This window comes from Pungitius pungitius, chromosome 15 (assembly GCF_949316345.1).
Source record: "Pungitius pungitius chromosome 15, fPunPun2.1, whole genome shotgun sequence".
In the NCBI taxonomy this organism is placed as follows: Eukaryota; Metazoa; Chordata; class Actinopteri; order Perciformes; family Gasterosteidae; genus Pungitius; species Pungitius pungitius.
In genome coordinates, this window is record NC_084914.1 from 13,195,383 (window position 1) to 13,223,379 (window position 27,997).

General features: G+C 45.7%; 1 protein-coding gene across 2 annotated transcripts; it reads right to left on the minus strand.

The window, feature by feature from the left end:
- Positions 1-429: 429 nt before the first annotated feature.
- On the minus strand, positions 430-27,938 carry LOC119208040 (solute carrier family 22 member 23-like). 2 transcript variants are annotated; one of them, XM_037457746.2, is made up of 11 exons: positions 27,514-27,938; positions 27,201-27,425; positions 21,397-21,500; positions 21,125-21,279; positions 11,442-11,610; positions 10,055-10,182; positions 8,412-8,514; positions 7,792-8,027; positions 6,519-6,551; positions 5,355-5,478; positions 430-4,699 (listed from the first exon to the last, which is right to left on the minus strand). In XM_037457746.2, the coding sequence occupies exons 2-11, from the start codon at positions 27,267-27,269 to the stop codon at positions 3,175-3,177; spliced, it is 2,646 nt and encodes an 881-aa protein (XP_037313643.2). In that variant the 5' UTR covers positions 27,270-27,425; positions 27,514-27,938; the 3' UTR covers positions 430-3,174. The 2 variants fall into 2 exon arrangements, with proteins under 2 accessions (XP_037313643.2, XP_037313642.2); XM_037457745.2 differs by having other exon boundaries at positions 27,201-27,746.
- Positions 27,939-27,997: the final 59 nt, after the last annotated feature.

Consider the following 27,997-nt stretch of genomic DNA (forward strand, 5'->3'; position numbering starts at 1 on the left):
TCTCGGTAGTTTCAATGTGTCGCTTTAATATTTGACTTTCCTCATGCATTCAGTCAATCTAGATGTTCACTATGGAATGAATTTAAATTAAAGACTGCAGTTTCATAAAAGAAAACAAACACTGCATTTTCTACGGAGCAGCTCCAGACTTTATTCTTCACAACATCCGAGGTTTGAGGCCTCGGTTTCTGTCTAAAAAAATAATTTATGTCCATGAACTTTCCTTACATTTTATTTCAACATACTATGACTTTTCCCCACATTATATGATTTCTTTCAAACAATTTACCATTACTGTTTCAACATGCTAAACATGTTAATTTGACATAATAGTTTTCTTCACCTTTTCAACATGTTTATAGGAGGCTTTGAGAAAAAAAAAACGTTTATGTACTATTCCCAGGAAATATTCATAAACTCACCGATATCCATAGTTGATCAATAAATAGTGGTTTATTTTAACAACAGGTATGGCTTATTTACAACTGCATGTATGTGTTAAAACAAAATAGAACCAAACAATCAGAAATGATAAATGGTACAATCCATGGTTTTTACATTCATTCAAACCTCCCATGAGGAGATTGTGAGTGCACGGTAGAGAGAAGCCAAACCTGAACTGTGTACACCGCATGTCTCTGAGAGTTTTATCAAAGTTCAAAATGATTCATCAGTCCATGTTAAGATCTATGATCCTTCATCTTATCAACACTGGGCTTTTTCCACACACTTAATATTTACAAAGGCATAACGCATTCTTATATTTTTGCCTTTACCCCGGTGACATAGTCCACCATAAGCCTGGTGACAACTTTCTCCCATCAGCACCGTGAAACAGCTGCATGCGAGTTGTGAAAAATGGAAGCAACTGATTGTAGCAAAGACACGGGTCTGTTGTGTTTCAGTGTCTTTACCGGGTGTAGCACGGGCTATTGGCAATACACCAGATTTATTTCTGCAATACGCACACTGAGACAGAGACCGACAATCAGACGGCGAGGACTCGTGTAGCTGCTGAACACTGCAGTCAACCCACCCTTTACTGCACGAGGCAAGAATTGATCATTTAAAAACCAGGGTCACTGCCGTGTTCCACAACGTAGATTACACCTGGGTCTATTGCAAAGGTGAATGTGTTATTTGTAATGTACGTATTCACAATACCAATCCATTTCACTTTATATATTTATTTGTACTGAAAAGAAGCTAAGCCAAATTGGACATCACATGATTGCAGGGCATTGTGCTTTGAGGTTTAGCAGCATGGCATGTTAAATGTTTAGATGAATCTTTCACTGAATTGACGTTTCTTGACTTAAATATCTATTGAAAACCAATTAATCGACTTAAAAATATTGCTTCCAAATGTTGATTAAAGCTGCATTTGTGGAAAAAAAATCGGAAAAATCAAGAAACACAAACTAGTTTCTCGTTCATTCAGTTGCCTAAAAACGTTCAGAGCCTTTTGTTTGTCTTTTGTTTTAGAGCACATTTAAATATGAGATGAAAACAAGAGGATATTGATGAGCAAAGAACCTCTCCTTGTACAACTGGAGAAAAACACACATTATTAGATCACGGTTACTCCCGGGGTAAATGTTTGAGTGTTTCATCACATATGAAAAACAAGACTGTTGCCTCAAGTATTACAGTAAAGAGTAATTATCATTATTATTGTTGTGGTTGTAAACAGTGATCTATTCATAATCATACATCTTTCTCTGACTATCTGAATATTAGAACCTCAAAAGCATGAAGTGTGTAGCTACAACTGTCAAGTTACCCACAGGTCAAGTCAAGTATAACGCTATCCACAGCTGGACAGCGTTTGTCATTTGAAAATGAATCGGTTTATCCAGCTATGAATAAAGATTTGAGCTGCATGGAATCATTTTGCTTTTACTTCCTTGTGCATGTGACTTTGTGAACACATTAACATACATGAACTATGTAATGATTTAGAAAACACTGAAAGTTAGCGATGCTTTGAAAGTTGGCAGTCGTATCAAACATTGTCATCTGTCGCTTTTATTTCAAAAATACCTTTTGTGTCTTTTTAAGGTTTGCTTTTAAGGTTTTTTTTTTTTTTTTACTGATACGTTTACAATTATTTTCATGCTTTGCCCCAACTGCAAAGAATATGGTGGAACCACAATAAAGGTACCACAAATACTGTAAGAATGTAGTATAGCTTTGTACAATAAGGGCACGCCATGGGAGATTATTCAAAATAATACTTTTTTTAAAAGACTGAATCAAGCTCAACAACTAATTATGCATTTACTTACAATATCACATTTACAGATAAAAGTATATGCATCCCCTAAATTCCATCACGATTGGAAAAATAAATGTATCTTCAGCTCGACAAAATACGGGTCATTCTTTTCTCCCATATGGCTGTTCAATGAACCGAGCGTTGGTGAAAGCTATTTTGCAATCACATCCCTCAAATCTAATTCAAATAATATAGCTTTTAGTCTTTTAATCATTTGATGAACAATTTTGTGAACTTTGAAAAGGGGAATCGGATTCACTTAAATACGCAAACAGTCTTTGGCAGGAAACTGCATTTAACAGTAGATCCCCAAGCAGGCAAATACTGTACTTTAACTAGTTTTTTGGCACTATGTCTACATTTCATTTTGGTCGGAGTAGTTTTTGGCATTGTAATCAGAAAAAAATCCCTCAAATTTCAATTTTACCTCTGTAATTTCAAAAAAATGTTTCAACATTCAGATTTCTTTGTCCGTACAAGTAAGGCAATATTTTTATGCAAATATGGACATTTAACATCAGCAAAAGTACCAGTGATTTTTGTTGTTGTTTATGTCTCCCCAGTCCTCTTCGTGATTGTGGGTAGTTGTAAGTCTTGAAAATGACAGACAGTGATTTTCCATTCATTTACATTTAAGTAGTTTGAAGGCTGGTGATTTCCAGTGACATTCAAAAAGAGCAGAAGATACTGTCACATTGTCACAAAAACAACCTTTGCCTCACTCTCACATGAGTGGTCTCATTTATTGGCTAAATACAGGAAGGGGGGTGGGGGGGTGTCATTGAGAAACATGGAATCTCTGTAATACATGTCTACTCAACACCGGGTGGGGCCATCTTCAAGTCCGAGTCGGACACGTTCGTGGCCCCGTTCTCGCTTTCTTCTGCAACGTTGGATCATAACGATGACACGCCGCTGACAGTGTGGTTTTCTGTGGTGGCACTGTCCCTGAAGAAGAGGACACCAGAGTCTATGGGGGAGGAGACGGTGCAGTCCATTAGCGAGGAGGCCGTTGCCTCTGCAGAGATGGAGGTTGGCGGCGAGTCCAGGCAGGGGGAGGAAGCTGAATCCTGTGCGGGCGGCACAGTCAGAGTGGGAGACTCTGGAGCGGAGGGGGGCACAAGGTCCGTGACGGGGAGGACGGTGGGAATAAGTGCCGTTACGCTGACAGCGTCCATCACGGGGGGGTCGGACGAGGCCTCGGGGGGCGTGTGGCCAGAGTCGACGGGTGGAGGAGCGGGTGAAGGGGAAACTGTGGCGGTGTCAGGGGAGGTAGGGATACAAGGAGTTGTGTCAATGACGCAGGGAGGGGCGGGGTCCATCTGTGGGGGGGGTTGAGGCTCTGGGACAGGAGGTACGGGGGAGTCTCTAGGGGAGGGAGTAGTAGATGGAGGTTCTTCTACTATTTCTAACTTGACGGGATTGTCCAAGTGAACACCACTGGAGGGGGGGGGGTCACTGCAAAGGCTGTCATCGGCCAAGGGGACGGGAGAGGGGCTCGGGGATGGAGGGGGGGTGCCGTGCAAAGATGGAGTAGGGGAGTCCTCTACAGCGTCACCTGTGACCTCTGGCAACGGGGGGTCGAATTTCAGGGCGATATTGTCGACCTCATTCCCCTCCAGGCTGGGGGACTCTAGCGCGGCGCTGGGCGGGGGTTCAATGATGGGTGTGGTGCAGATCAACAAGGAGGCCGGCGCAGCTGGAGGGACGGGGGGAGGGAGGCGCTCCAATGTGGGGGAGGGGGAAGCGGCGGACTCTTTCGCCGTGGAAGGACTGAGGTTTTTCATCTCGAGACCAGCAGGATCCGTCGGTAGCACATCAGAATCCAGGACTGTGGCGCCGGGCTCTTCGGCGTCGGTTAAAAGCGGGTCTGTGACGCACGGGAGGTGGCGCAAAGGCGTGGAAGGCGCTAGCTGCTCTTTACTGCCGTGGACGGCGGTCGCGGATAGCGCCGAGACTGGGTGGCCGTTGGGGTCCTTCGGCTGAGGCTTGCCGGCGTACACCTCCATGAACGCCGGGGCGGACACGTCCCCCGCGGACTGAGCGGTCAAGTCGACAGCCGACGAGGCGGTGGAGCCCATCGTGGACACGGCGGTGGCGGCTGCCTCGTGGAGCGGCGTGTCGTGCACCCGGGTGTAGTCCCGGCTGCTCTCGGACTGGGGCAGCAAGAGGCGCTGTTCTCCGGGTTTCCGCGGGGGAAGGAGGGGCTGACGGGTGTAGCTCTCGCCATCGGCGAGGGTCTCGGGCAGGGGCTGGTAGCGCGTCTCGGGGAGCAGGAGAATGCAGATGATGCAGATGAGAGTGCAGCAGGCAAAGATAATGTGGTGGAGGAAATAGCCCTTCTGGTTGTGCAGCTCCATGATGGGCGCGGTCAGCATGCCGAAGCCAGCGCTGGCGAGGACCAGGCCCAGCCCGCCACCCCTGTGATGAGATGCAAAACACGGTAGAATGTAGGATTACCAAAACCCAAAAGTGATGGACTACTGCAGTGAATCATTATGGACTGGTTGAACTGAACTGTAAGGCTTTTCATGTAGAATTCCCTATCAATGCCATTTTGGCACACAGCAGCAGAGAGCTGCAGTACCACCAAACGCCCTGCTCAACATGCAGTCCCTTTCCTCTTCTGAAACTGCCTAACTTCACCACCAGAGGTCACCTGTGGAGAACTTTCAGCAAAACAATACCCCTTACATAACCCCAGATAATGAGAATCCACTGCTGTGTCATATATTCTCAAAGGGGATGGCTAATTGGTGCAAGATGCGGATTACACTTGACACGGAACCGTGAGAGTCTGTTTGATGATTTCATATCCTCCTTCAACGGGAGGTGGAGCAGCTAATCCTTCTGCGGGAACAAGTGTTGCCATGGACACCACTGTTATGTGAATCATAAACTAATCAGGAGACAAAAGATCTGTGTAGAAAGTGCACTGTAAATATTGTGTGCGTGTGTCAGCCCGGGTGGACTAACAGCGCTCCCGATGAACACAGTGTGGGCTTAGCGACAAACAATATCCAACACATTCAAAACACGGACGTTTCTCCACATCTCAGGGAGTGAGTGGGCTTACCTGATCACAGTGGGCGTGATCTCAGCACAGAAGAAGATGCTCAGGTTGCTGACTGCGTGGGAGGAGAACATGCCGATGATGGAGAAGGCGACAGAGAAATTCTTATTCAGCGTACCCGAGTTATCTGCAGAAAAATTTAGGATATAAAAGGAGAAAAAGACAATAAATATTCATGATTTTTTTTAATGCTTAGTTGTGACATTTAACTACCAAATACTACATTTGGGTCCAAGCAACGGATTGTGTAGAAAGTTTCACTGAGAGAATTTGTAAAGTGTATGTATCTCATGTTGAGACAATAGATTTACTTCCACTTTGCACGGTACAATCTGATGAAACATTATTTCACAGTTTTACAGAAAGACGTTGCCATAACGACCGAATGGCGCCTTCCGCCATGACAGGCAGATGTTGGGAGTTGGGCAGATATTGTCCAATCGGCTAAAGTTTGCAAAGCATTGGTGTTTTTGTAGAATGAAACAGATACGAGATGTCTGAGATTGATCATGTGATATCTTTGGTCATCTCTGGTGCTGGATTGAAATTCTGTATTTACACATTAAAAGTCAGTATGTGGTTGCCAGCACCATGCATCCACACGGGAATTACCCACAAGCTCTGAAACCATTTAAAAAACTATTTCAGGGCAACACATTTAAATGATACGATCCAGTGGTCTTTAAGTGCATGAAGTGGCTTCATCTAACATGCTTAATTCTTTCTGTGCTTCCTGGCACCAACTGCATCACCTTAGTTAAAGAGAACATTGAAAAACGTGAAATCCACATAAAAGCGTTTCTTTATGAATGAGAAGTGTTGAAGATGGGATAGAATAAAGAGGAGAGAATACAGGGATAAACAGAAAGGAACAGCGAAGGAAGGCTTGTTGTGAGACTCAGATCCATCACAAAGAGGCCAACCCTCTTCAACACAAAGGGGGCGAATAAGTGAAAAGCTCCCCGTAATTACATCTCGGACTTCATTACGCGTCTCTGCAGGGCCTGTATACGCCTGATGAAGTACTGCGGGATGTGTGTGCGTGTTCCCTAAAGTCTCATCAAGATAATGCAGCAGCCTAAGTGATGACACAATTGAATCCAGACCTTAACAGTCTGCAAAAGCGGATAAAACGATAGAAGACTGGAAATGGAGAGATGATCTTACCTATGTTCAGATGGTCACTGTACTTCCCCAGCACTAGAGGAGAATGAGAGATATAATATACAGATTGATCTCTATCGACAAGAAACACAAAGCAGGGCAATAATCGAATGTGCGACACACATTCAAAAAAAGAAAAAACACACAAAGATGTGGAGCAAAGCTCGTGCCGTTACAACACAAACAGTTCAAAGGGGAACATGAGACACGAGAGAGAGTGACCTTGATGTGTGGACTCGGGTTAAACATTAGGGCTCACTCATTTGGAACTGAACAAACTAGCACGTGCACGCTGTCAACACTAGAAGCACTTCTTTCAGTACACATTGACCAAATTGTCCGTTTACAGTTGTGTTCGACTAGAAACAACCACAGAAAACCAAGATCTTGTGTAGCGCCCCCCCCCCCGAGACTGGAGGTGAGTATTTACAGCGGTGCAGAGGAGACTCAAGCAAGACAGTGGAAAAAAAAAAAAAAGGTACAAAATTTAAATGACTATTTCTACCATCCCTATATATATATATCATAAACATGGCAAATATAAATACATTTAATAAAAAGTATTAATAATATATACTATTCTTTAAAAGTATTTACTAATGAATTAATAATTCCATTACAATTTAGTTCCATTGAGCAAACATACTATTTCTAAACTCATATTTGTTAAAAAAAAAATGTGTGGGATGCAATTTATATTATAAAGTCACAACGCTAATAATCATGAATTATCTCTGCTGTGCAGGAGGTTGTTTAAACTCCAACATTCTCTAATTTATCTCTTCATTTTATTGTTCAGTCAATTCAAGCGTTTGCAATACTTTAACTTGCCCCATGATATTTACTTTGTAAACAATGTGTGTGACTAAAAATGAATGAAAGAACACTTCAGAATTCTCTGGTGTCATTTTTGGACTTTTGGAGCCATGAATGAACAAACCGTCGGGCGTCCGGAGGGCATTTCATGCAGCACGCGGTTTGTCTGAGCCTCAGTAGGAACAGGTAAACAAAAACTCTGGCTCACTCATATTTCTTTTATTAGTTCGTGGACAACAATGGAGCTCTATCGCGCAGAGGAACACAACATATGTGGCTTTGGTACACTGGGTTCGGCAGTAGGATCAGTTCAAATGAGAAGAATAAACATCGGTTCACGGCGTATGGTTGAATTCCTAGCGTAAGGCTGACGCAACCCCTATTATTTAAATGCTCCAGACACTCAAAAGTCAACAAGCGCCATCGCCGTGGTAGCGGCGTAAGTGGTCCTCATACTCACAGTTGAGCAGGCCCAGCTGCAGCAGTGACGCCAGCGCAGTGATGATCATGAACATCAGAAGACCCCCCCTCCGGCCCATCAGGCCCACCGCCGGGCAGAGCGCCATGCAGGACGCCACCGCGATGCCCGCCATGGTGTAATAGTCTGCATAGAAGTTGTGGAACATGGTGGTCTCCTGAGCCTCGGGGTCCATCATGCTGCGAGCGAAGCAGTGGTGGATCCCGTAGCCGGTAAGCCTGGGTGGAGAACACACACGAACCAGGGCGTGATGCGGAGGATATATCGATTTGAGTAAAACTAAGAGATCGGGACGAGACGGAGGCGAGGTGATTCAAGAATCATCACATCAATGCAATGAGGTCTCAGATGGAGATGGAGATAGAGAGAGAGAGAAGAGCAAATATAGAAGGGCAAAGCGGTGAGGCCTGCTGATCGATGCCTCATTGAGCCTCCAGGTCAACAGGGGCCTTCTCCACTGCACACACAAGAACACACACACACACACACTCTCTCTCTCTCTCTCTCGCTCTTTTCCAGATCCTCCAACAGATAAAAGCACTGAACCGTCCCGGTTCAAGCTGTGTTTCCAAGTACAAACACGCAAAAAGACCAAAGCTTACGAGTTGACGCAGAGCACCACGATGTTCTTCCACAGGTTTCTCGTCCCGACCATTTTCACGATGCACGTCTTCTTGTGTTTCTTTAGAAGAGCGCTTTGCAGTTCTGGAAACAAACATGTTCATCTTAGAGCCTTACCAGTATGGGACTTTTGAGTTTTAATGTTAATGAATATAATATATTTGACATTCCATAAACACATCACCCTTGTTATTTATTATTACAATGGTCCCTACATTATTAATTATCATTATATACCAACATATAACATAATATAATTTAGTCTATGTGATTTTTTCCACAGTACATTATTTATAGGTGCATTTAGTAAATTAAGTATGAAGCAGTAATGACTCCGATTTATGTTTGCAACAGCAATTCCAATGGAGCTGAAATAAAAAGCTGCAATCAGCCAAGATTATCCACCTGCTTACATATTTCCAGCAGACTTGAATCAATATCATCATGCGCAAGGGTACGTTGCAACCACGGACAATCAGATGTATATTTAATGAGCGGGTTTCCTCCCATGTGACTAGTTTCCCGCTGCTGCGTGAGACAGGTGGGACGATCCTCGCGGTGGAACAGGAACGTTGCGGGCGACACCCATAACCCGCAGGGCGACATGGCAAACACTAGATGTTTTCACATCAGACCCGCGGGTTGCCATGGAGACCCCTGCCCTGCTTGGCTGTACTGTATGCGACAGCGTTACACAGCGCCACTTCGAGGGTTTCTGGGAATGTACCCCTCGAGCCTCGCGGTGATCCCTTTGGTCTGCCCACAAAGCTCTGGGTAAGACCGTCACCACTCGCATCCAGATGCAAAGCGTTCTGCTCACTTTCCACAGAGCGCATCATGCGTAGAGACACACATGCCTCTGCATCGGCCATGTATGAACGCTTGAAAAAGCTGCTCAACTGGTGCATTCAATTCTGTATTTAGTGCTAAGCAGTTTAAAAAGGGGGAAATATTAGTGTCAGGGTCGGGGGCAGCCAGTTACTATAAAAAACTAGAGTGGATGATTGAACGTCTTTGGCGATGTAGCTTGCAAAAACACAGTATGAAACAAGGGCAGCTTCTCACGCAGTGGTTCCTCTTTGAACCTTTTCAAGGCGGCGGGACTTGTTTTCTAAATAGATGGCTAAATACCGTATGGGAAGCTACAGCAGGACAACAATGGAAGAAGCATGCACGGTAAACAGTTGAAAGGTCAACACAAACGCAATCTGATATGACATTTAACGACAACATCGTTTTCTCAGCTCTTTGCCTCTGAAGTGTCTTCTGAGAACAGATAGTTAACTCGGGGGGGTCAAAGTGCACAAACTGCTCCCATCCGCCATCAAGTCAGGCTATAATGAAATAAATGAACGCTCTAGAGTGTCTTAATGTGATGTTCAACACTGACCGCCACCTCTGATGGGGTCTGTTACTATGGCAACTCGACAGGAAGCTGGTATAACCATGCCAATCTGTCTTATTTAGGAAAGCCCAGATGGGGAAAACAGCACACACTCAGTGCTTTTAAAAAAAAAAAGAGAGAAGGAGGAGAACTAAATGTATTAATATTACATACAGTAATCACAAAATCAAACTGTAAAAGGCAGACTTTTAATGCAAACCTGCCAAATAAATGTCTTACCTGTGAGGATATTTTCGGTGTCATGATCCAAGTTCACTTGGTTTTTCTTTGCTATGTGTCCCATGATCCATCTGGAGCGGCAGTACTGCTGAGTGGCCAGCAGCCAACGCAGTGACTCAGGGAAGATCCTGGCAAAAACAACAGGAGGATCTCCTTGTTAATGAAATAAAAGCGAATGCAGCTTGTCTCCTAACCTGGGGTTAGAAGTTTCAAATCTAGTTTTTTGTTAACCAATGTGCCATTTGTAGTAACAGAAAAATACAGAAAAACAAACTAACGGTAAAGTAAGATTTGAAGTTATTCTGAATAGGAAATTGAACTTCACACACCAAGAAAAAAAAGTGTAATAAACACATTGTTATGGTCACGTGTTTGGAAGTTATATCAACGTATGTGGCAGCAGTGAGTTGAAGTTCGTCCTCACAGATGTATGAAGACATTCAGAAGGGGAAAAATGCCCATTTCTATTGAAGAGACATCCAAGAGAGAATAATGATATTCCACTGGTGGGGATTTGAATGGTCACGTTAGCGGTTTATCTATACTTGCAGATTCCGCCGCTGTCCGTAAGGCATCCAATGTGTGCCCATATTCGCTTAATCAAGAAAATCAACCCGGGCCCATACTACAATAATCACCCAGAAGCCTGACTCAAGCTCGCTGATGCATTTGTGCATCTCTGTGGCGCAAATATACATGTGTCAAAAGAGGCAACATTTCCAGCTAGTGTGCTAATAAAACCTTGTCCTACACCTTGCAGGTTGAGTTCACTATCCAAAGTGGAGTAATACATTTGAGAAATATGACTTTAACAAACCGCTTCATGTCCTTGAGTCATTTTTCGGGCCAGCGAGGCCACGATCACATCGAAGCAGACAAACGTTTGTCCTCCACAGTGTTGACAGTCATCTCATTTGTTAGGATAACAGTGACTGGTGTATGTCTAAGATTATGGACTCCTGCCTGTATCATTGTGGAAACCCTGTCTATCAGTTGTGCTCTATGTGTCATACGGCGCCAGCATCGACGCAGCAGACGCTCCATCTCAGAAAGCCAAGGCCTTTGTGATAAAAGGGAAAGGACTATATTCTAGGATGTTTTTCACTGGCTTTGTACATATGAGCAGTGTTGGGTGGCACTGTGCATCAGAATACTATGAGCTTTAACAAGTGATACTCGGCCCCTGTGCTCATTGGAAATGGGTTAACGACATCACATTTGAACCATGTAAACCTGCTAAAGCATCGTTGGCCTGATGCGGTTTTGTTTACACTGAATCCAACACGCGCAGAATCAACGCAGACCTCCGGGTTGTGCAGAGCTCAAGGAGAATAACAAGAGATGTGTTGCTGCCAAAGTGCAGGAGATGCTCCGTTCTTTTTCTTACCAGATGTAGGACAGCATCAGCAGCAAGGGGCAGATGATGACAACCTGGAGTACCTGCCAATCGCGACAGAGGTAGGCCACTAAGGGCATCAGCAGCTGACCGCCCAACAGCACAAAACTGGCCACCATGGTCATGGAAAAGCGCCACCCTGGAAGACACAGCTCGATCCCTGGCAGAGAGGACAAAGAAGAGGAGAACGAAAGAGATGCGTCAGCGGTTTTCTGCAACACAAAATGTACGGCAACAAAGCAAATTATCCCATTTTTCCAGATTTCTTGTCAATTTGTCACCAGTTTGTTGCAGTTTCAAACAGCCCAGTTAAATAAGATTTTACCATACATAATAGTTGTAAGTTTGACATTGGTTGTTACTAGCTTAGCGTTAAATAAATATGAGTATATTCCTCTAAACATGCAGAAACACAGGTCAAGTCAGGCTGTTGAACTCTCGGCTAACTGACTCGTTTGTATGGGATTTTAAGAAAACAAAAAGAAAACATTTCACAAAAATAACAATGTTTTACCAACAATATCAGGATATATTTAAAAAAAAAAAAACACATTTCTCTATGAATATACCAGAATACTAAAAAAGAAGTAAGTAACACATGCTCTTACAAGCCTACGTGGAGGTTTTAATGGCGCCAGCCCATTTAGTCATCATTAGTTTAAATCTAATGTATTCACAAGTAGCTGATGCAACCCAATCCGGCATTGATTTGAACATTAGCTTTTTCCTGGTGACAGAAACAGGCAAGACGCGATTAATCCAAAAGGAGAACAGCACCTGTTACAGGGTGAGGCGGACAGGCCTCGACATCCTGACAGTGCTGATGAGGCATCGTGGGGAGAGATGCAACAAAGACACAACTCTCATCTCACATTAGGACTTGCTGCTTTATTACTACTGTGGCTTTGACCACAAATAAACTCCTCATGCCAGTTTAGCATTGGAGAGAGGCAGTGTATAGGAAAGGTGCGTGTCAATTACTGCTAAAATATTCCTCAATCTGTTTGAGGAAAAAAGGGAAACAATAATTTCTTTATATGTGTTGACGAAATGATCAACTAGTCAAAAAGCCATGTGTCTAAAGGAATATTTTCCCCTTTAATAGCTATAGCGCATGATATATGCTGTGACACTAAATAAAGGTCCTAAAAAAAGAAAACATGTACAGCTGTTGTTGAGCCAGTAGGCCGACTGGTAGTGGACCAACTGGGAAGAGGCTCCTTGTGCTCAGTGGTGCGGATTCATTCTCGCTGCCATTAGTATGCGCACCACACCGGCAGCCAGACACACAGCCCTTCAGTAACCGCAGTGTGGAGGACGGCTTCCCGTCAAACCGCAGCGCTGCAACGCTTCTACTCCCATAACGCCCAAATCTTTTGTCCTGCTTCATTTCTTTTGCTTTTTGTTCTACTTCATGATTTCTTTTTTTTTCTCCATTTTTTTCCCTTTTCCTATAATGGGTCCTTTTCTGCAGCGCAAGAATGTGGACAGTCTCCAGATGGCCCTTTCGAGGTGATGGGGCCAGCATAATACAGTGGGTGTCGCGGCCCCTCTCTTCATTCCAGCGGAAGAGACCGGAATTTCAATTAGGACCCCCCCCTCCCACCCCCCCACCCCCTTCTCCTTGTGAGTACATGAATAATGCTCTCTGTTCACAGACACTATCGCAGCTGGAATGACAAAGCCAGTGAGCTGAGAGCAGGCGGATGGGGGCAAGACCTGCTGCGTTCGAACCAAGTGACCTCCAGACTCCCCCCCCCCCCCCCCCCCCCCGCCCCCCGCGCGTACTGCCGGGAGAGAAGTGACGCTTCGCTGGTTACGCGCTGCATGGGATTTGAATCCTTGCAAGAATCCATCGTGCCAAACAGGCCACTGCAGCGTGACAGGAGAAGGTACATCCTGTGGTGAGGGATAGAAAAGTGCTCACATGCAGTCATGTGACAGTACCACTTATATTAACAATGTAAAAGATTTGAAATAAGCAGAGAAAGATAAAAAACTAAATTAAAAAAAGACTTGCATGAGGACCAGAGTTCTGAGCTCCTTACAACTGCTGACCTTAATACTGCTCAACCCACTACATCAGCATTCCCACAATGCCCTTGTGCAGCCTGTGCTCTAGTGGCATTAATCTACAACTAACCAATCTGATCACTACTCGCCTAAGATGCTAACTGAGGACATTTGGTCGAGACAAAAGAAGTGGGACATAAAAGCTTTTGAGGATATTTGGAAGTGGAAATTGCATCATCAAGTCAATAGCCAATTATTAAAGATGCTAATCTCCAAAGAGGCTTTGGGTGGTTTGCTGACTTTGGCAAAACAATAAAAAATGAATCTTACTCTCCGGTGCACGTCGCAAAAGCTCACTCGCCTTTTGGGAAGTTCGCAGCTCAGTCAAGGAGAGCCATTGTTTTCCGAGTGAAAGAGGTTGCTTGACCACTAGATGCACTCAGTGCGGCCACTCCCTGTGCCCACAGGCCAAAGTCGTGACCTTCTACTGGTCACATGAGCTCCATATGGCCCAGTGCCAGGATTTCAGCGCCTAATCCTCGCCACTCAAGCCGTTAAGTATGACTTAATGATAAGGAGACTAAGTAATTTCTCTGTACTGAAAGATAACCGGTTTTCGTTTGCTGTGATGAATTTCCACGGCATAATTGGGGCCAATTCTCGGGTCACGCCTTCTTGCAGGAGTCACAGCTAAAAAGCAAAGTGCAGCAGTTTTCTCGCCCTTCAACGCTGTTCACCTCTGCGGCTGTAGGTTCTCACGCCTCGGGGTGCAGGACGCCAGATGGTTCCAGGCATCTGAGTCACTACCATAGGTCTGGCTGGTGACGGGAGGCTGGGGCCACGCCTAACTGGAGCTGCCATGTTTGTCACAGCAGACGGCTGCTCAGGTGCTTTCAATGTACACGGAAACATCTTTTCAAATAAGCAGCATTTATTCATGGTGGTAGGTCACTATGACACCCCTCCGTGTGGACCCCCGAGGGCAACAAATCTATTAGTCCTAATGATCTACGATTGTGCGCCAGCTAGCGAGCCAAACGCAGAACGGCTCTTACTGCTCATAAGTTCAACCCCATCGATGTGACCCAGTGTGGCCTTGGGATTTCTCCTCGGATATCTATTTGCGGTTGACCGTCACCTTCCTACACGTCTATCTACCGAGACACACCCACAAAAATATAGTGACATGTGGTGATCGTAAAGGCGAATGATTCACACTGATCTCCTGTGCGCTGCACAGCATGCGCCTTTTATCATGTTCCCACACAAGTACAGAACAATAATTCTTCACTCCGGGTTTCAAAAAGGCGCTGACGGACCAAGTCTTTCTTACACGGCCGATTTCCTCGTATGCCTGAGCGCACGCGCACACACACACACACACGCACACACACACACACATTCAAAAGGTGTGGTAAAACATGGAAATGCTTGGCAGGAGCCAGCTCCATTCGGGCATGTGCAAAGACGCCGAGGAGTTTTTTCAGAGCCGCCTGTGAGCGACAGGCCGGTGCAGCGTTGTCAGCAAACGGTACTTCCCTGATTAGGGCCCAATGATCCTTGGTCTGGAGTTACTGCAGATCGAAGAGACTTTTGCGTGAAGGCAAATTGCATCCTCAGCAGAACCACACGGGAGAAGAAGCCAGTGGGGGCGGGAGCACAGCGCTATTTAACCCCCAGGAAACCTCAGCCTCTGAGAGAAGACACCTTTGTCTTACCCTTTACATTTTTAAATGGACAGGTAGACTGTAGTTTTTTAAAATTCAATAGTTTCCAAAGGAGGCTCTAATACTTGCGATTTTCTTCTCACACACAAATGCTCTAAAAAATGGCTGTTAACTTAGAACAGGACAAACCCCCTTAATTAGTGCCCGATCTATAAGTGCAAAGCACGCAAGAACTATCCACAACAAGCTACAGGCAACCCCCATCTCAGCAATCAAACCATAAGTAAATCAACACCAGGAGGCTCATTTGCTTAGATAATGTTTGCATGCCCTAACATAACCCCCCCCCCCCCTCCCTGCACATACACACAGAAAGATCAGCATAAAAACCAAGTTATTGGTTCCTGGGGAAATACAGGAAAGGCGGATGAACAGCTTGCACTCTGACACAAATAGAAGACTGTCCTGAGATGCCCTGACACGACAGATTCAACTGGCCAAAACTGAAACTGTCTGCATTTTACACCCAGAGAGAAAAGCACAAAGGTTGTTATGCTGATTTTGACAATCACTGGACTTCACTCAGGAATGTGCACAATGAGATAGCTTTTAGGTGTCGACATGAAATGCAGTCTCTCACAAACAACAGGGGTTAAGAATCAGACCTCCAGCATTAGGTCACCCATGGGCCTTTAAAAACAGCACAGCGCTACTAAAATGTAGACCTTAAAAAAAAAAGAAAAAAGAAACAGCTGTAGGATGTAGCCTAATGTGTTAAACGAGGAAGTCTGTTAACCAACGCAAAAAGAAACCTCAGCACAAAAGGGAACTTTAACCCTGCTTACAGTGGAAAGAGAGTTGCCCCTGCATCCATTTAGCAGACGAGAAGTGTGTGAAAGGATGGCGACAGTGCATCATGGAAAATACCTTTCTTCTGTCTGTCTGTCTGTCTGCACACCGTCCACATCCCGACTCTCTGTATAACCTTTAACCTCACCATCCCTTTCAGGCATCTCTCCACATCTGAAAACACTACAAAAAGGTCCATCCGGTGGTGTGAGGCCAACCTGGCTGCTGGCCATAATATATATATATATATATATATATATATATATATATATATATATATATATATACTGTATATATATAATAGGTAATGAAAAGCCCCTTTTTGAAAAGTCCACATCTAGCATGCACAGTTTAAACACCGAAAGCGTGACAGGTAAGGAGAGGATGGAGGGCAAGCAAAGCCCAGGTCTATACAAACAAACCAGAAATCAAAAAGGAAGGCATTTACACAGATAAATAGACATAGAGCCGCCATCTTTCTGTGCTGCGCCTTGTGCGTCATCCGTGTGCAGAGACAACAGGAGGGCACGGCACGGGAAGAAAAAGAAGAGAAAAAAAGCTTCTGGCTACAGGCAACACGGGAAAGGTGAGGCGGACGAGGCCGGACAGGCTGGGCCTTGCAAAAAGCAGCATAGCACAGCATCGGCAAGCACATGTCCCAGTGCAGGCTGTTTGATACCAGTCCACTGTCACGAGAAAGAGAACAGGAACAAGTAATGACTACATGAAGTCCACAGTGGAAAGATCAAAAGGATTTATGGGGGTGTTGTAACATCACCAGTCATTTGAACGTGCATGCCGAATATGACTCCTCAAAAGAGGAACTGTTTAAATATCCTCATTGTGCTCTATTTCCATAACATTTTTGCCCACATACGTTCCAGGAACAGTAGATACAAGGTTCAAGCTGAGTCTTGATGCCCGAGGGATTGCATGCTCAGGGACACGGTGTGTTACGCTCTATCATACTTGTTTAAGCGTGACGTGTGGGGCAAAACAGTCGGATATAAATGCACAATGTGGTTGCAATTCAAGGTCAGAGCCTTGAGGAGAAAGTCCTTACTGAACTAAGGTAACATCTCACACTCATGTCCACCGAGGGTGGACAAAATCAGTCACACAAATGATGGCAAAGTGTAGCCGAGTGCCAGAATGCCATTCATCTACATACGGTATGTCATCCCGCCGAGTCAAGTCTGGAAGATCAAAACATTTAACCCTGCCAGGAAATAAGCCGCTGCAGTGTGTAGATGAAGTATCACCTCACAAATCTAGAATGTGTGAAAACAGTCAAACCCCACTAGGATACACACCATCCCGTATTGAAAATAAAGGGAGTGCCTGTTTGATCTCGCCATTTCTCGAAACCCTAATCGTTTCCTCGTAGATTGTCACAGAGAGAGGAATCGTGAGCATGTATGGCAAAGGTTAATGACAGGGAAGTCATGACGCTTGTGACAGCGTTGAGATTGTTGTGTAGTTTCTCTGCATCTGTAGCTCACACCCATGGCATGTGGCGTCTTGTCTCGTCTCAACGCGCCACGAAAGTGAGGAAGAACTCCACTCAAAAGGAATTTACTCTTTACCGTGAGGCCATTACACAGACTTCTCAAAGTAAACACCGTGCCTTGTGTTAACATTTAATAGCTGCTTTCAGGCGATTGAAACAAAAAAAGGTGCAAGATGAAAGGCATTACGTTTTGAGCACACACACCTGCTCACTATCCCACAATTTGTTGTCAAAAAGATACAATGTGTGAACCAATAGACTGTTTTAATGGCATTTGATTTTTAGCTGATGTGGACGCACGCAGCTGTGAACGCCATCACCTCGTCTCAAGCCGATCACTCCATTCCCTCACAGAACGCCCAGCGCAGCCGGCTAGCATGACTCAGCTAGCATGACTCAGCTAGATGGATGTACAGCTCGGGTCGGTTGTGAGGTGGGGTCGGGGTGGGGGGGGACAGCGGGAGCTGTCGATTGTAAAAACATTAGCGCCACGATGCTAAGCTACAGGCCCTGTGGGCCTGGCCTCTGCCCCCGTGCTGGGCTGTTCAGGAGGCTAGCACACACTGATGGAGCACCGGGACATAAATAGCAGCGCTGCATCAGACAACCTTCTATAGCCGTCGGCTTTGCCATTCAGCGGTTATACTTTATACTATACGTTATACTGTAGATCAATGTACCGAGCTTTAATCTAGTTTATGAAAGAGCTCGATATTGACATGTTGAGGAACACTTCACTCTCACTTGCCTCCAGCGTAAGTAAGAGGTGATGAATCTTGCTTTCTCCATCGCCTGTTTCAGGATTCCTCCCGAGTTACCAAGACCATGGTCTTTGAGTTACCATCTTATCTTTTCATATTAGTTGCTTGTTGCTAGTCTTAAACCACGCGGTCACCAATTCTCTTCCTCCCCCTTTTTGTTCGGTCTCTTTATGGCGGTTAAGTGTCACTACACATCAGCCGTGTCTGGCCCTGCAGTGACTTCGACAAGCCATCCCAGCGGAACAGACAGTAGACACACACACACACACACACACACACACACACACACACACACACACAGCTCTACACTCTGAAGGCTTGATCCTGACAATCCAATGGATTTGCTCCTGGGCTGACTTGGTCATATACAGGGGACTGGGAAGGTGTTGTCCTACTACTGTATAACCACCCATTCACAGGGATACAATTAATCACAAAACAGAGCACAGAGTTCTTAATTTATTGAGTACTAACTGCAGTTTTTCCATCGCAAAGGTTATCGAAATCCATCAACTTTGACTTCATTGCGGATGGATTGATGAGAAAGGCAGGATTAGTGGAACATCTCCAGGGCAAACACACCCGAAGCCGGGGCTCGGCTCTGACTTTCCTTTGTAAGCAGACGCCAACAAAGTAAGATCTCAAAAGGCGGGTCATGTGTTTCCCCATGTTACGTGCAAAAATGTCGCAGGACCAAATCAGTGTGAGGACTATAATCGTTATGAACGTTTGCAACACTCTTAGCATTAGGCTAATAGACATGAGAACGCAAACCATAAACATAACACTTAAAAACAAAGATTCTCCAGCACAACTGTGTTGAACAACAGTGATCCTCTTATGGCAGCTCTCGTGGAGTTTAGTCAATACAGAGTGGCTGCAGGGTAAATATCATGTGACAGAAATAAGGGCGGCGATGCAGCCACACATGATCTATACAAATATACAAGGCTCAAACAAACATCTGTCCTGCCAAGCATTGCTCCAGTTCAGCACTTGCTAATATGTCTTACAGCATGACGTTTATATCATTTCACTAATTGATTGGACATTATGAAATTGAATTGGTCTGATTGTTTATAATCAATCGATTAATGCTGCACTTGTGGGAGAGACCACGGTTAGGTAAATAGTAACATTAGAGCAACTTTCCTTTAACGCTACAGAAGCTTTAAACCTACAATTTGACACATTTCGGACAACTTCTAAGCCATTGTGCATCCGCACAAGGGCGTGACAACCACAGCACAGGGTGAGGTGTCGCCAAATAAAGAGGTGAATGCTTATTAAAATACGGATTATTCTAGAACACCTGATTTGTCAAATTAAAAATGGGTTAAAATAGAGTAGAGAATGGAGCAACAGAGGCGTAAGAACATAAGGCGGTTGGAAACAAGCAGATCCTCACTCTGACTTATAATAAGTCCCTCTAGACACAAATGTAGTTTATTTGAAATAAAGCCTAATCCATCAGACATGTTCCGATCGTCTCAGCCAGTGGAATTGCTCACTGCGCCCCTAAGCACAGCATACGTGAGATGAATCTCATCTGTTACGTTTTTTACGTCAAGAGGAAAGAGTACAGGCAAACAACTGCAGTTGAAGAGTAGAATTTTGCCGTGGACCTTTGAAATGAGGCAATACCATTTTAGAAAACTATCCAGTTAATGTTTTTGCTCTTTGATTTGCGTGTATATTTCACGATAAGATAAATGCAAAAACTATTTAATAATAGTAACGGGCATTACTATACATAAGCTTCTAATAGAGTTGTGGGGAAACACCCCCCCCTCTCCCTGTCCCCTCCAGTAACTCTGATTATGTTCTAACCACCCCGTTGAGGACCTCTGATTTACTGGAGCATAAACTGTAGGCTGATGTGAAACCAACAGATGCAGATGTCAAGTTCATTTAACATGGACCAGACACCATAGTGAACAGCTTAACTCCACCATTTTGCCTCCCTCCTTCCCAACCGCTGTCCTTTGTCCCGGAGCAGACTAAACACTGCTCAGTCACGCATGAAACCTTTTTTTATTCTCATACATCTTGTTTTAGTGTGCCATTAGAAATGTCTTGATAAAACAGTCAAAATGCATCGCACAGGTGCATTTTAAGGGTGGCAATTGTTATATTCCATTTTAACAAATAAAATCAGACAATGCAAAGCAAATTTACTTTACTTTAACTCTGCAGCTAAGGTCTCATCCGGTCTTGAGGTCGGTCTTGATCTCCACACCGGTCTCAAGACCACTTTGGAGATCTCGGTATGTTAGAACACTGAAATATTTTTCCTTTAGGAGGAATCAAACATTAGGTATGAGTTGATTTTCATAGATCTGTTCAGTCATGATGTCTAAATATTTACTCAGCCCCAACACGAAAATCTGCTGCTGAAAAGGTGCAGTGCAACCAAAACAACTCCATGTGCATAACAGAGAGTTAAGCCGGAAACAAACCAAACAGGTGGCGAAACAGGTAATGTCAGGTTTATGGGAAAAGGCCTCTAGTTTTCAGGTAATTTGGCTAAATTACTGTTGCTAGACACAACGGAAATGCAAAGAAGGCTCAACACGCTAAGGTCATATCTATGGGACCCCAGCGTGATGTTCAGCATTCGATGACTGTGGCGTCAATCCCAGAGACGGGCAACACCCTGTAGAGCGTCGCCAGTCAATCGCAGCGCTGATATCCACACACTTACATGAGCACCTGGTATGAAACCACGTAGACACAGGGGCAGGAAGAAGGGAGGGGGTGGGGGGGGGGGGGGGGGGCTGGAGGGACCCAGGACCTTCTAGTTTTCTTTTCACCCTACATGTCATCATTGTAGGTAAGTTAGTAGAGAGTTTTGATTGAGAGATAAAGACTTACTCAGGACGTAGAGGGACAGTGTGATCCCTGCCAGACAGAAGCCCTCAAAGAAGCGCAGCGTGCTGAACATGGGGACGTTGACAGAGAAGGCCACAGCCAGACCGAACACCAGCATGAACAGCACCGACATGATCAGCACCGGGTGGCGGCCAAACCTTCGAAACAAGGTCAAAAATTAGTTTGGAGCCTCTGCACCGTCAACAAGAATGTGCTTTTGCACACCTGTAATATATAAAAACGACTTCAGGTTGTGCGAGAACTCTGTTGCTTACCAGTCAGCAAGGATGCCAAACGTCAGGTATCCAAAGATGGATCCCACCAGGAGGGAAAACTTTGCGATGTGGACTTTCCATGCCGAGTCACAGACGAGACTCCACTGTAGACACAAATAAACAATGGCATTAGTTACAGGAAATGTATGTTAGGGACTGCAAAATAGATTGGAAGTGAAAGTAACAACTAGATTATATTCATTCACTCTGACACATTCCTTGTATTTCATCTTTCATCTTTATCTTTCTGACATTTTGTTCTGAACAGAAACAAATGTGTGTTCAATGTGAGAAATCGCTAAAAGCAAGACAATCCCTTTCTTTTGTGCCTTAGTGTTTGCCTTACTATTAGTCCACATTCCTCGACAGCCTTCTTAAATGCAACAAGTCACTTATTTGCTAATCCAGGGAATCATTTATATTTATGCCGATAATTTCCTCAGTCAAAAAACACACAGTTTCTCACTTGACTTTTTATGTTGAAGACAACCTCTACCTTATTCGGGTCAACTCTCAGCAGAGGGATTCCTATACTACACACAATGCAGCGAGCCTGCTTCTGCATGAATCAAGTAGGGACCAGTTGTGACCAACACACTTGGAGGAGAAGCCCTGTGGAAGAGGTGCTCGCAAACACCCAAACAAATACACCGTAACCTGAGATGTGGCTCACATCTCTGTTCAGTGGTCCGAGGAGAGCTGTTGGATCTGAGAGGAACACGAGATTCATTTCAGAGACGAGGTGCACATTCCGGGTCCTTCAGACACCACATGACGCCCAGCTGTCCGCTCTCACAGAGGCCGGCGTTGAAGCAACATTTAGAGGCGCGGTGGTCGTAGCAGGTGGAAAGGCTATGGGAACATTGATCGGCATGTCCCAAAAAAAAAAAATATGAATTGGGTGTAGCTTGTTCTTAAATTCTTCTCTGAGGGGATCCAACCTCTCATAACGCCCTCCATAGTGACCCGCTCCGAATGGAACACTCCAGGATTACCATTACCAGCGGGCCATCACATGATCCAGGCATGCCACTCATTCATAGTTTTAAGTATCGGTGTCAGGAGAGAGGAAGACGGAGGGAGGCAAACAAGTTACAGTTGCGCAATCGCTCTTAGCAACAATCTGTGTTTTAAAAACTGAAACTGTGACTGTGACACAGTGGCACCCACTGTTCATAAAACTCCTGAGTCAGCATTCACACAGGGACTTGATGACCGCATGAAAGCGTGATGACTGTAGATAACACGACGTCTGCGGGTGACCACAGACCAAATGACCAACTTCGCAAAATACCAACAAATCCCAAGTCACATGGTGGAGACAAAGCACCAAGTGATGTGGAAACGAGTAGCCACATGGGCAGAAGCATGCTAGGTTTGGATGACTAACGCATCGTTACTGTGCTTTATTTCACAGGCCTCGCTCACGCAAAATCCATAATGGGCATCCGTACAAGAAAAAGTGGAGGGAAAAAAAACGTGGACATGCTGTCGGACACGGCAAAAAGATTCCATAAAAGATTCCAGTCTGTGCAAAAGTCCAATCCTCGCCTGCTATACCCCGATAACCTTGGTTGATTGCCCCCCAACAATTGTCTTGCTCATCAAGGATTAATGACAGGAAGTCGCTGTGTAGAGTGAGGTTATGAAAGCCGACAGAAAAGCCAGAACAACGAAGGGCCAAAAGCGGATCGGATAAAATCCGCAGGGTGTCTGTCGACCTCTCTCTAATGAGCGGCCACCAACAATCAGTCTCATTAGCTCCGAGGAATACACTCAACAACAGCTGCACGATTCCGCACTCCTTGATCTACAGATCGGCAGGAGGGGTGTGGGGGGTTGTGGGGGGGGGCTGGTGAGAGGAGAAGGAACAGGCGAAAAAGCGACAGAGGGAGGGCGCAGGATGGAGGAAAGCACAGGAGGAGCAGGAATAAAGATGATACGATGCAGAAACGGAGCGTGTGAAGACCAGGGGAGAGATATTGTGAGTAAGGGAGGATACAGGGCTGGTCGACAGGCTGAAGAGATGCTTAAGAGCCGCTGTGAGGAGAAACGCATGGAAAGACTGCTGCATAGTTACTGCCTAGCAACAGACCATCGGCGTGGTTAGCAGACTCTTTCTGCAGCCAAAGTGCAGGTTTTAGCTCCGTTGCTTCACTAAAAAAGGTGGAAATCGTGTAAGGTGCAAAATAAGAAGGAAGGCCGGCGGTGAAACAGCAAACATTTCTTTCATCCATCAATCATTCATTGCCTCATTTTGTTGATAGTTAAGAACCATAAGTACACAGCGCTGTCACCAAAGAGAGCTTTTAACTGAACAACACTCCTACAACCGGAATTCCATCACACAGCCCTCAAAATAAACTTGCACTACAGCCAAGAGGTCAGACAACCCACAAGGTCCCCCCCCTCCCTTCTAGAGAATTTATCAGAAACAAGCTAGCAGCACCAACTGTTGTCACACAAACACACATGTACATGGAGCCTCGGCAGAGCTTTATCTTAGTGTGGCACAAGCGTCCTCCCCCCCCCCCCCCAGCTGACGCTGTGAGTGGCTGTCGTTGTGTGCCGACTGGGTATCTGCAGCCGGGACATTGCCTTTCGACAGCTGAGTCCGTTTCAGTGTGTCCCACACCGATCCAGGGTCTGTGGACGAAGCCAACCAGCTGGGTAAACAGTATGAAGAGACACAGAGCTAGAGAGGCCTGCGTGGGTGTTGAGCTACGGTATCATCTTCCAGATCAAAGGGTGCACAACCTCCAGCGAGGTGATACGGGGTCTGGGTGTACCCTCCAATGTGCTGTTACAGCAGATAGTCCTTATCGCTGAGAGACAACAAGAATATACAACTGGTACATACATTCTGAAGTACTTGATTAGTCACTAAACCTGGGCTGAAACTAAAGGATTATTTTTTCTTCATTAGGTCATTACTTGTTGGGTATATAAAAAGTACAAGAAAATGTACATTTCCATATTTCAAAAAGGTACAACTAGAACTGTAAATCTGAGAGTTTACGATCATATATGGCAAGGAACCGGAGCATTTTGGTTTTAAAATGAATTGGTCAATCATTAGAAAAATCATTCAAAATTGATTAATTGTAGCTTCAACAAATCAACAGAAATTAGATTTGTAATGATTGAATGGAGTATCATTGATGGTCATTTATTTAGGCAGATGCACAAATACTGGCTTAAATATGAGGATTTGCTGCTTCTCTCAGGGTTAGCCTAATCATTTTAAATGGAATATCTATCCGTTTTTAAATCAATATCCTTTGGTTTTAGACCGTTAATTCGGTCTAACTAAGGCAGTCTCTATAACAAATAATTTCATAACCATTTTCATCTTTCACACTCAAATATCAATGCGTACTATAATAAAACTAGTTTAAACGCCTAACACTGTCGTAGTCTTGTACCGGCCAGGGTCCAGTTTTATAACATGTTAAAGTGATCATCAATCCTCTAAATCGCGAGTGAATACACAAACCTAAACAAGGAATTTGCGTACATGTTACCCTTTGCTCTGAACCTGTTCCTAGGCCACTATTTCAGGCAGGCGTGTGCAGCTGCTGCCCAACTCAATGGGAGCTGAGGAGGATAGGCTGCAGAGACTCTATCCGTCTCGGAGTAATGATACATTCTCAATTCCATCGCTCAGTCCAATTAAGACGGACCCCCGAGGAGAGCGCTGACTCAATTAATATACGGGTCTCCACATTAACCACGTTGGCTTTTTCACCACCACCTCGACCTCAACCTCCTTCGTGGAATCTCTCTCTCTCTCTCTCTCTCTCTCTCTCTCTCTGACGCCTCGAAGGAAAAAAGCATGACCTGCAATGTGCTACTGATTCCAGTTAAAAAACCCCTATGTGGCACAAGGTGACAACATTAGGCAAGCGTTTCCTCGCGAGACGCCCAAGTAACACGGGGTCAGAACGTGTTGGTACATTTTGACAAAGACGCTAGCGCATTTGGACATTGTTGACCTTTTGCGATGCTTCTCAGGGATAGGGTGTCACAGAGAGCGGAGCCTAGTCATGTGCAGTTATGCTTATGCAACGCAAACAGCAGGGAGAAATGCCAAGTCATCCCTTCCTGCTGAAGTGTCACATCCTGGTTGATGTGCTGCTGGTGTGGAAAAAAGGCCTTGGAAGTGCGACCAAAGTGTCGTCAAAGGAGACGGTGGTTGTCGAATCCGTTTCAATTCTGGCTCCAAATCGGGAGTTTGTCCCCGAGCCATCTGGTTCAATTTCCCTTGACTTTGTCAGAGTGTGGATGGCGTAGGTCGGGAAGACGAGACACTCCTACCAAATGCTCAGTCAAGTCACTTGTCTGGTGGTAGTGTCAACATGACATTCTCTATGTGCGTGCAAAGGCGATACAAATAATAGTATCTACAGGTGCTGACCTTAGATACCGGGTGAGAACCCTTCTTTTTCACCCACATTTCTGGATTGTTAAGTAACAAGGTTCCACCCAGTCGATTTCCCCAACATGACTCCATGACCAGGTCGAGTGTATTTCCACCGCCTCAGTCCGAGATTTGTTTTTCAGCCGGGCGTTAGTTCATGCAACCCCCTCCTTCCTCACCCCCAAATTACCCAGAGGCCAGTAAATGAAATCAAGACTTAAACTGTCCCCCTGGCTGAATTAGAATGCCGAGTTGCATTTCATGTGCTTCATGCCAACGGAGACACTATCAGGGACAAGCAGATGGGCCGTTTGCATTAGAGTGGACACAAGCTCAGCCCGCAGCACAGAGACGCTTACGAAGTGCGCCTGAGATCAGACTCCTCCCGATGAGCCTTTTGATCATGGCCTGCATGCCGAACTCTTTACAGTTGGCAATGTTGCAGATTAGAACGCAATCGGCTGTCCTCTAAAAGGGTGTGCGTCAATATATCAGTCTTAATTGTCCTCTGTGATAAGAGTCTCTGTTCGCAAGATGTAATCACATCATCCCATCAATACTGATGGTACGTTTACCCAGAGAGATCTGCGGATCATGTTTCATGCCTTGCCTAAATTTTTTTTAAATAAACTTGATATAGGAGAAGAGATGATACGCATACTCTTTAATTCTCCACTGTGATGACTGTGGGCTTTACTGCATCTGTCTCCTCGGTCAGATACGAAGCACATCACAGCACAGCACAATGGTGGCATGTGGAGGTATCTGATTCACATTAGCACTTAAAATGCCCAGAATGAGCTCTCTAAGCGCATGCCACCCTTGTTTGGGGAGGGCAGCGACTGGGCGCCTGTTGTTTATTCAGGGATGGGATTGCATTATTCTAGAGAGTGCACTAATGACCTTTGCTCCACATCAGAAAGGCCCTCCGCGTCTATTACGTCCATTACGACACACCGGCAATTCCACCATCCCTGCCGCTGTTTATTCCCCATGTGCCAGTGGTGGGGTCTCTCCGCCACATGTCACACTGTGTGTCAGCTGCTTCGATGCCTCAATCCACGCACCCGCTGGCAACAAGGACGCACGCGCTCACGCGTGCAGTCCCACTGCCTGCAGGTCCAATGCGAGTATCCGCAGAATAGACATGACTCAGTGCTAGAAGGCCCCGACTGTGGAGAAATGCGCGGCTCAATAGAAGCCACAAACGCAACCCACAAGCTGTCAAACGCGTATTGATTGTTTATACTTTAGTTTTTTGTGCTGGGGCATGTGTGGGTTGTCGCGCATGCATAATACGTACAAAACGATGGGAAGGATGCCCCCCCCCCCCTCTCCCTCCTCCTCCTATCCCCAATTCCCCCCGGCGGAGGGGTGCGCTCACCTTTGTGACCACGTTCTGTGCCAGTCCCGTGTGCAGCTCGAAGGACCACTCGCTGCAGCCGCACTGCATGCCGGACGTGTCATTGTGGGTGCCGTAACTTCCATCGTCATAAAACGGAGCCGGCCGCGCGCCGTTGCTGCCGTTTGGGGGACCGTCCGACCACGAGGAGCGGCCGGCGGTGTAATTAGTCAGGTTGGCCAGCGGCTGGATGCATGTGTTGTTCGGCTGGGCGAGGAGGAAATTGTTAGAGTACTGGCTGAATCCAATGAACAACGCCGGGATCCATGTCAGCACAATCAGCTGTTTCTGGTACCTCCCAAATCCCCCGAGGAACGGCAGCACGGAGCCGTCGATGCGCGTCAGCAGCTCCTGCGACGCGGTTTCGGGGGACACGAAGCCGTTCTCGGGTTGGCGGTCCTCCGCGTCGAGCTGCACCACGGCCATCGCGGTTCCACCGGCAGATAGCGTTACCTTCCGTCGTGTCGCGAAGCCGGGCTTTTGCAGTGCTGGCCCCCCTACGCGCTCCCCCCCGCCTCCCTTCCCCTCCGCACACACCGTCGACTCCACAATGCGTCAATATGTCCCCCCCTCCCCGCGCACACCCTCCCCCCCTTAGATCCGGGCGGTGGAAAAGCCGTGCGCAGTCGATCACCGGAGTGGAAATAAGACGCACGTCTCCATTGTCAGGAAGCGCTTCCTTCCTTTCGTGTGCCACAACACGCACAAACAAAAAGAAAAAAGAAACGCTCGTGGGAGACTCTGTGCGCTTCCCACGTTATCTTCAAAACGAAGGCGGA

What these genes read in the sequence shown, in the direction of transcription:
- LOC119208040 (XM_037457745.2), bottom strand. Translation starts at nt 27,644, where the DNA reads ATGGCCGTGGTGCAGCTCGACGCGGAGGACCGCCAACCCGAGAACGGC. An exon ending in CTGATGCTGTCCTACATCTG is followed by an intron (nt 10,183 to 11,441) that starts GTAAGAAAAAGA and finishes TGTTTTTGCCAG; the next exon opens with GATCTTCCCTGAGTCACTGC. An exon ending in GTGGTGCTCTGCGTCAACTC is followed by an intron (nt 8,028 to 8,411) that starts GTAAGCTTTGGT and finishes TTCTCCACCCAG; the next exon opens with GCTTACCGGCTACGGGATCC.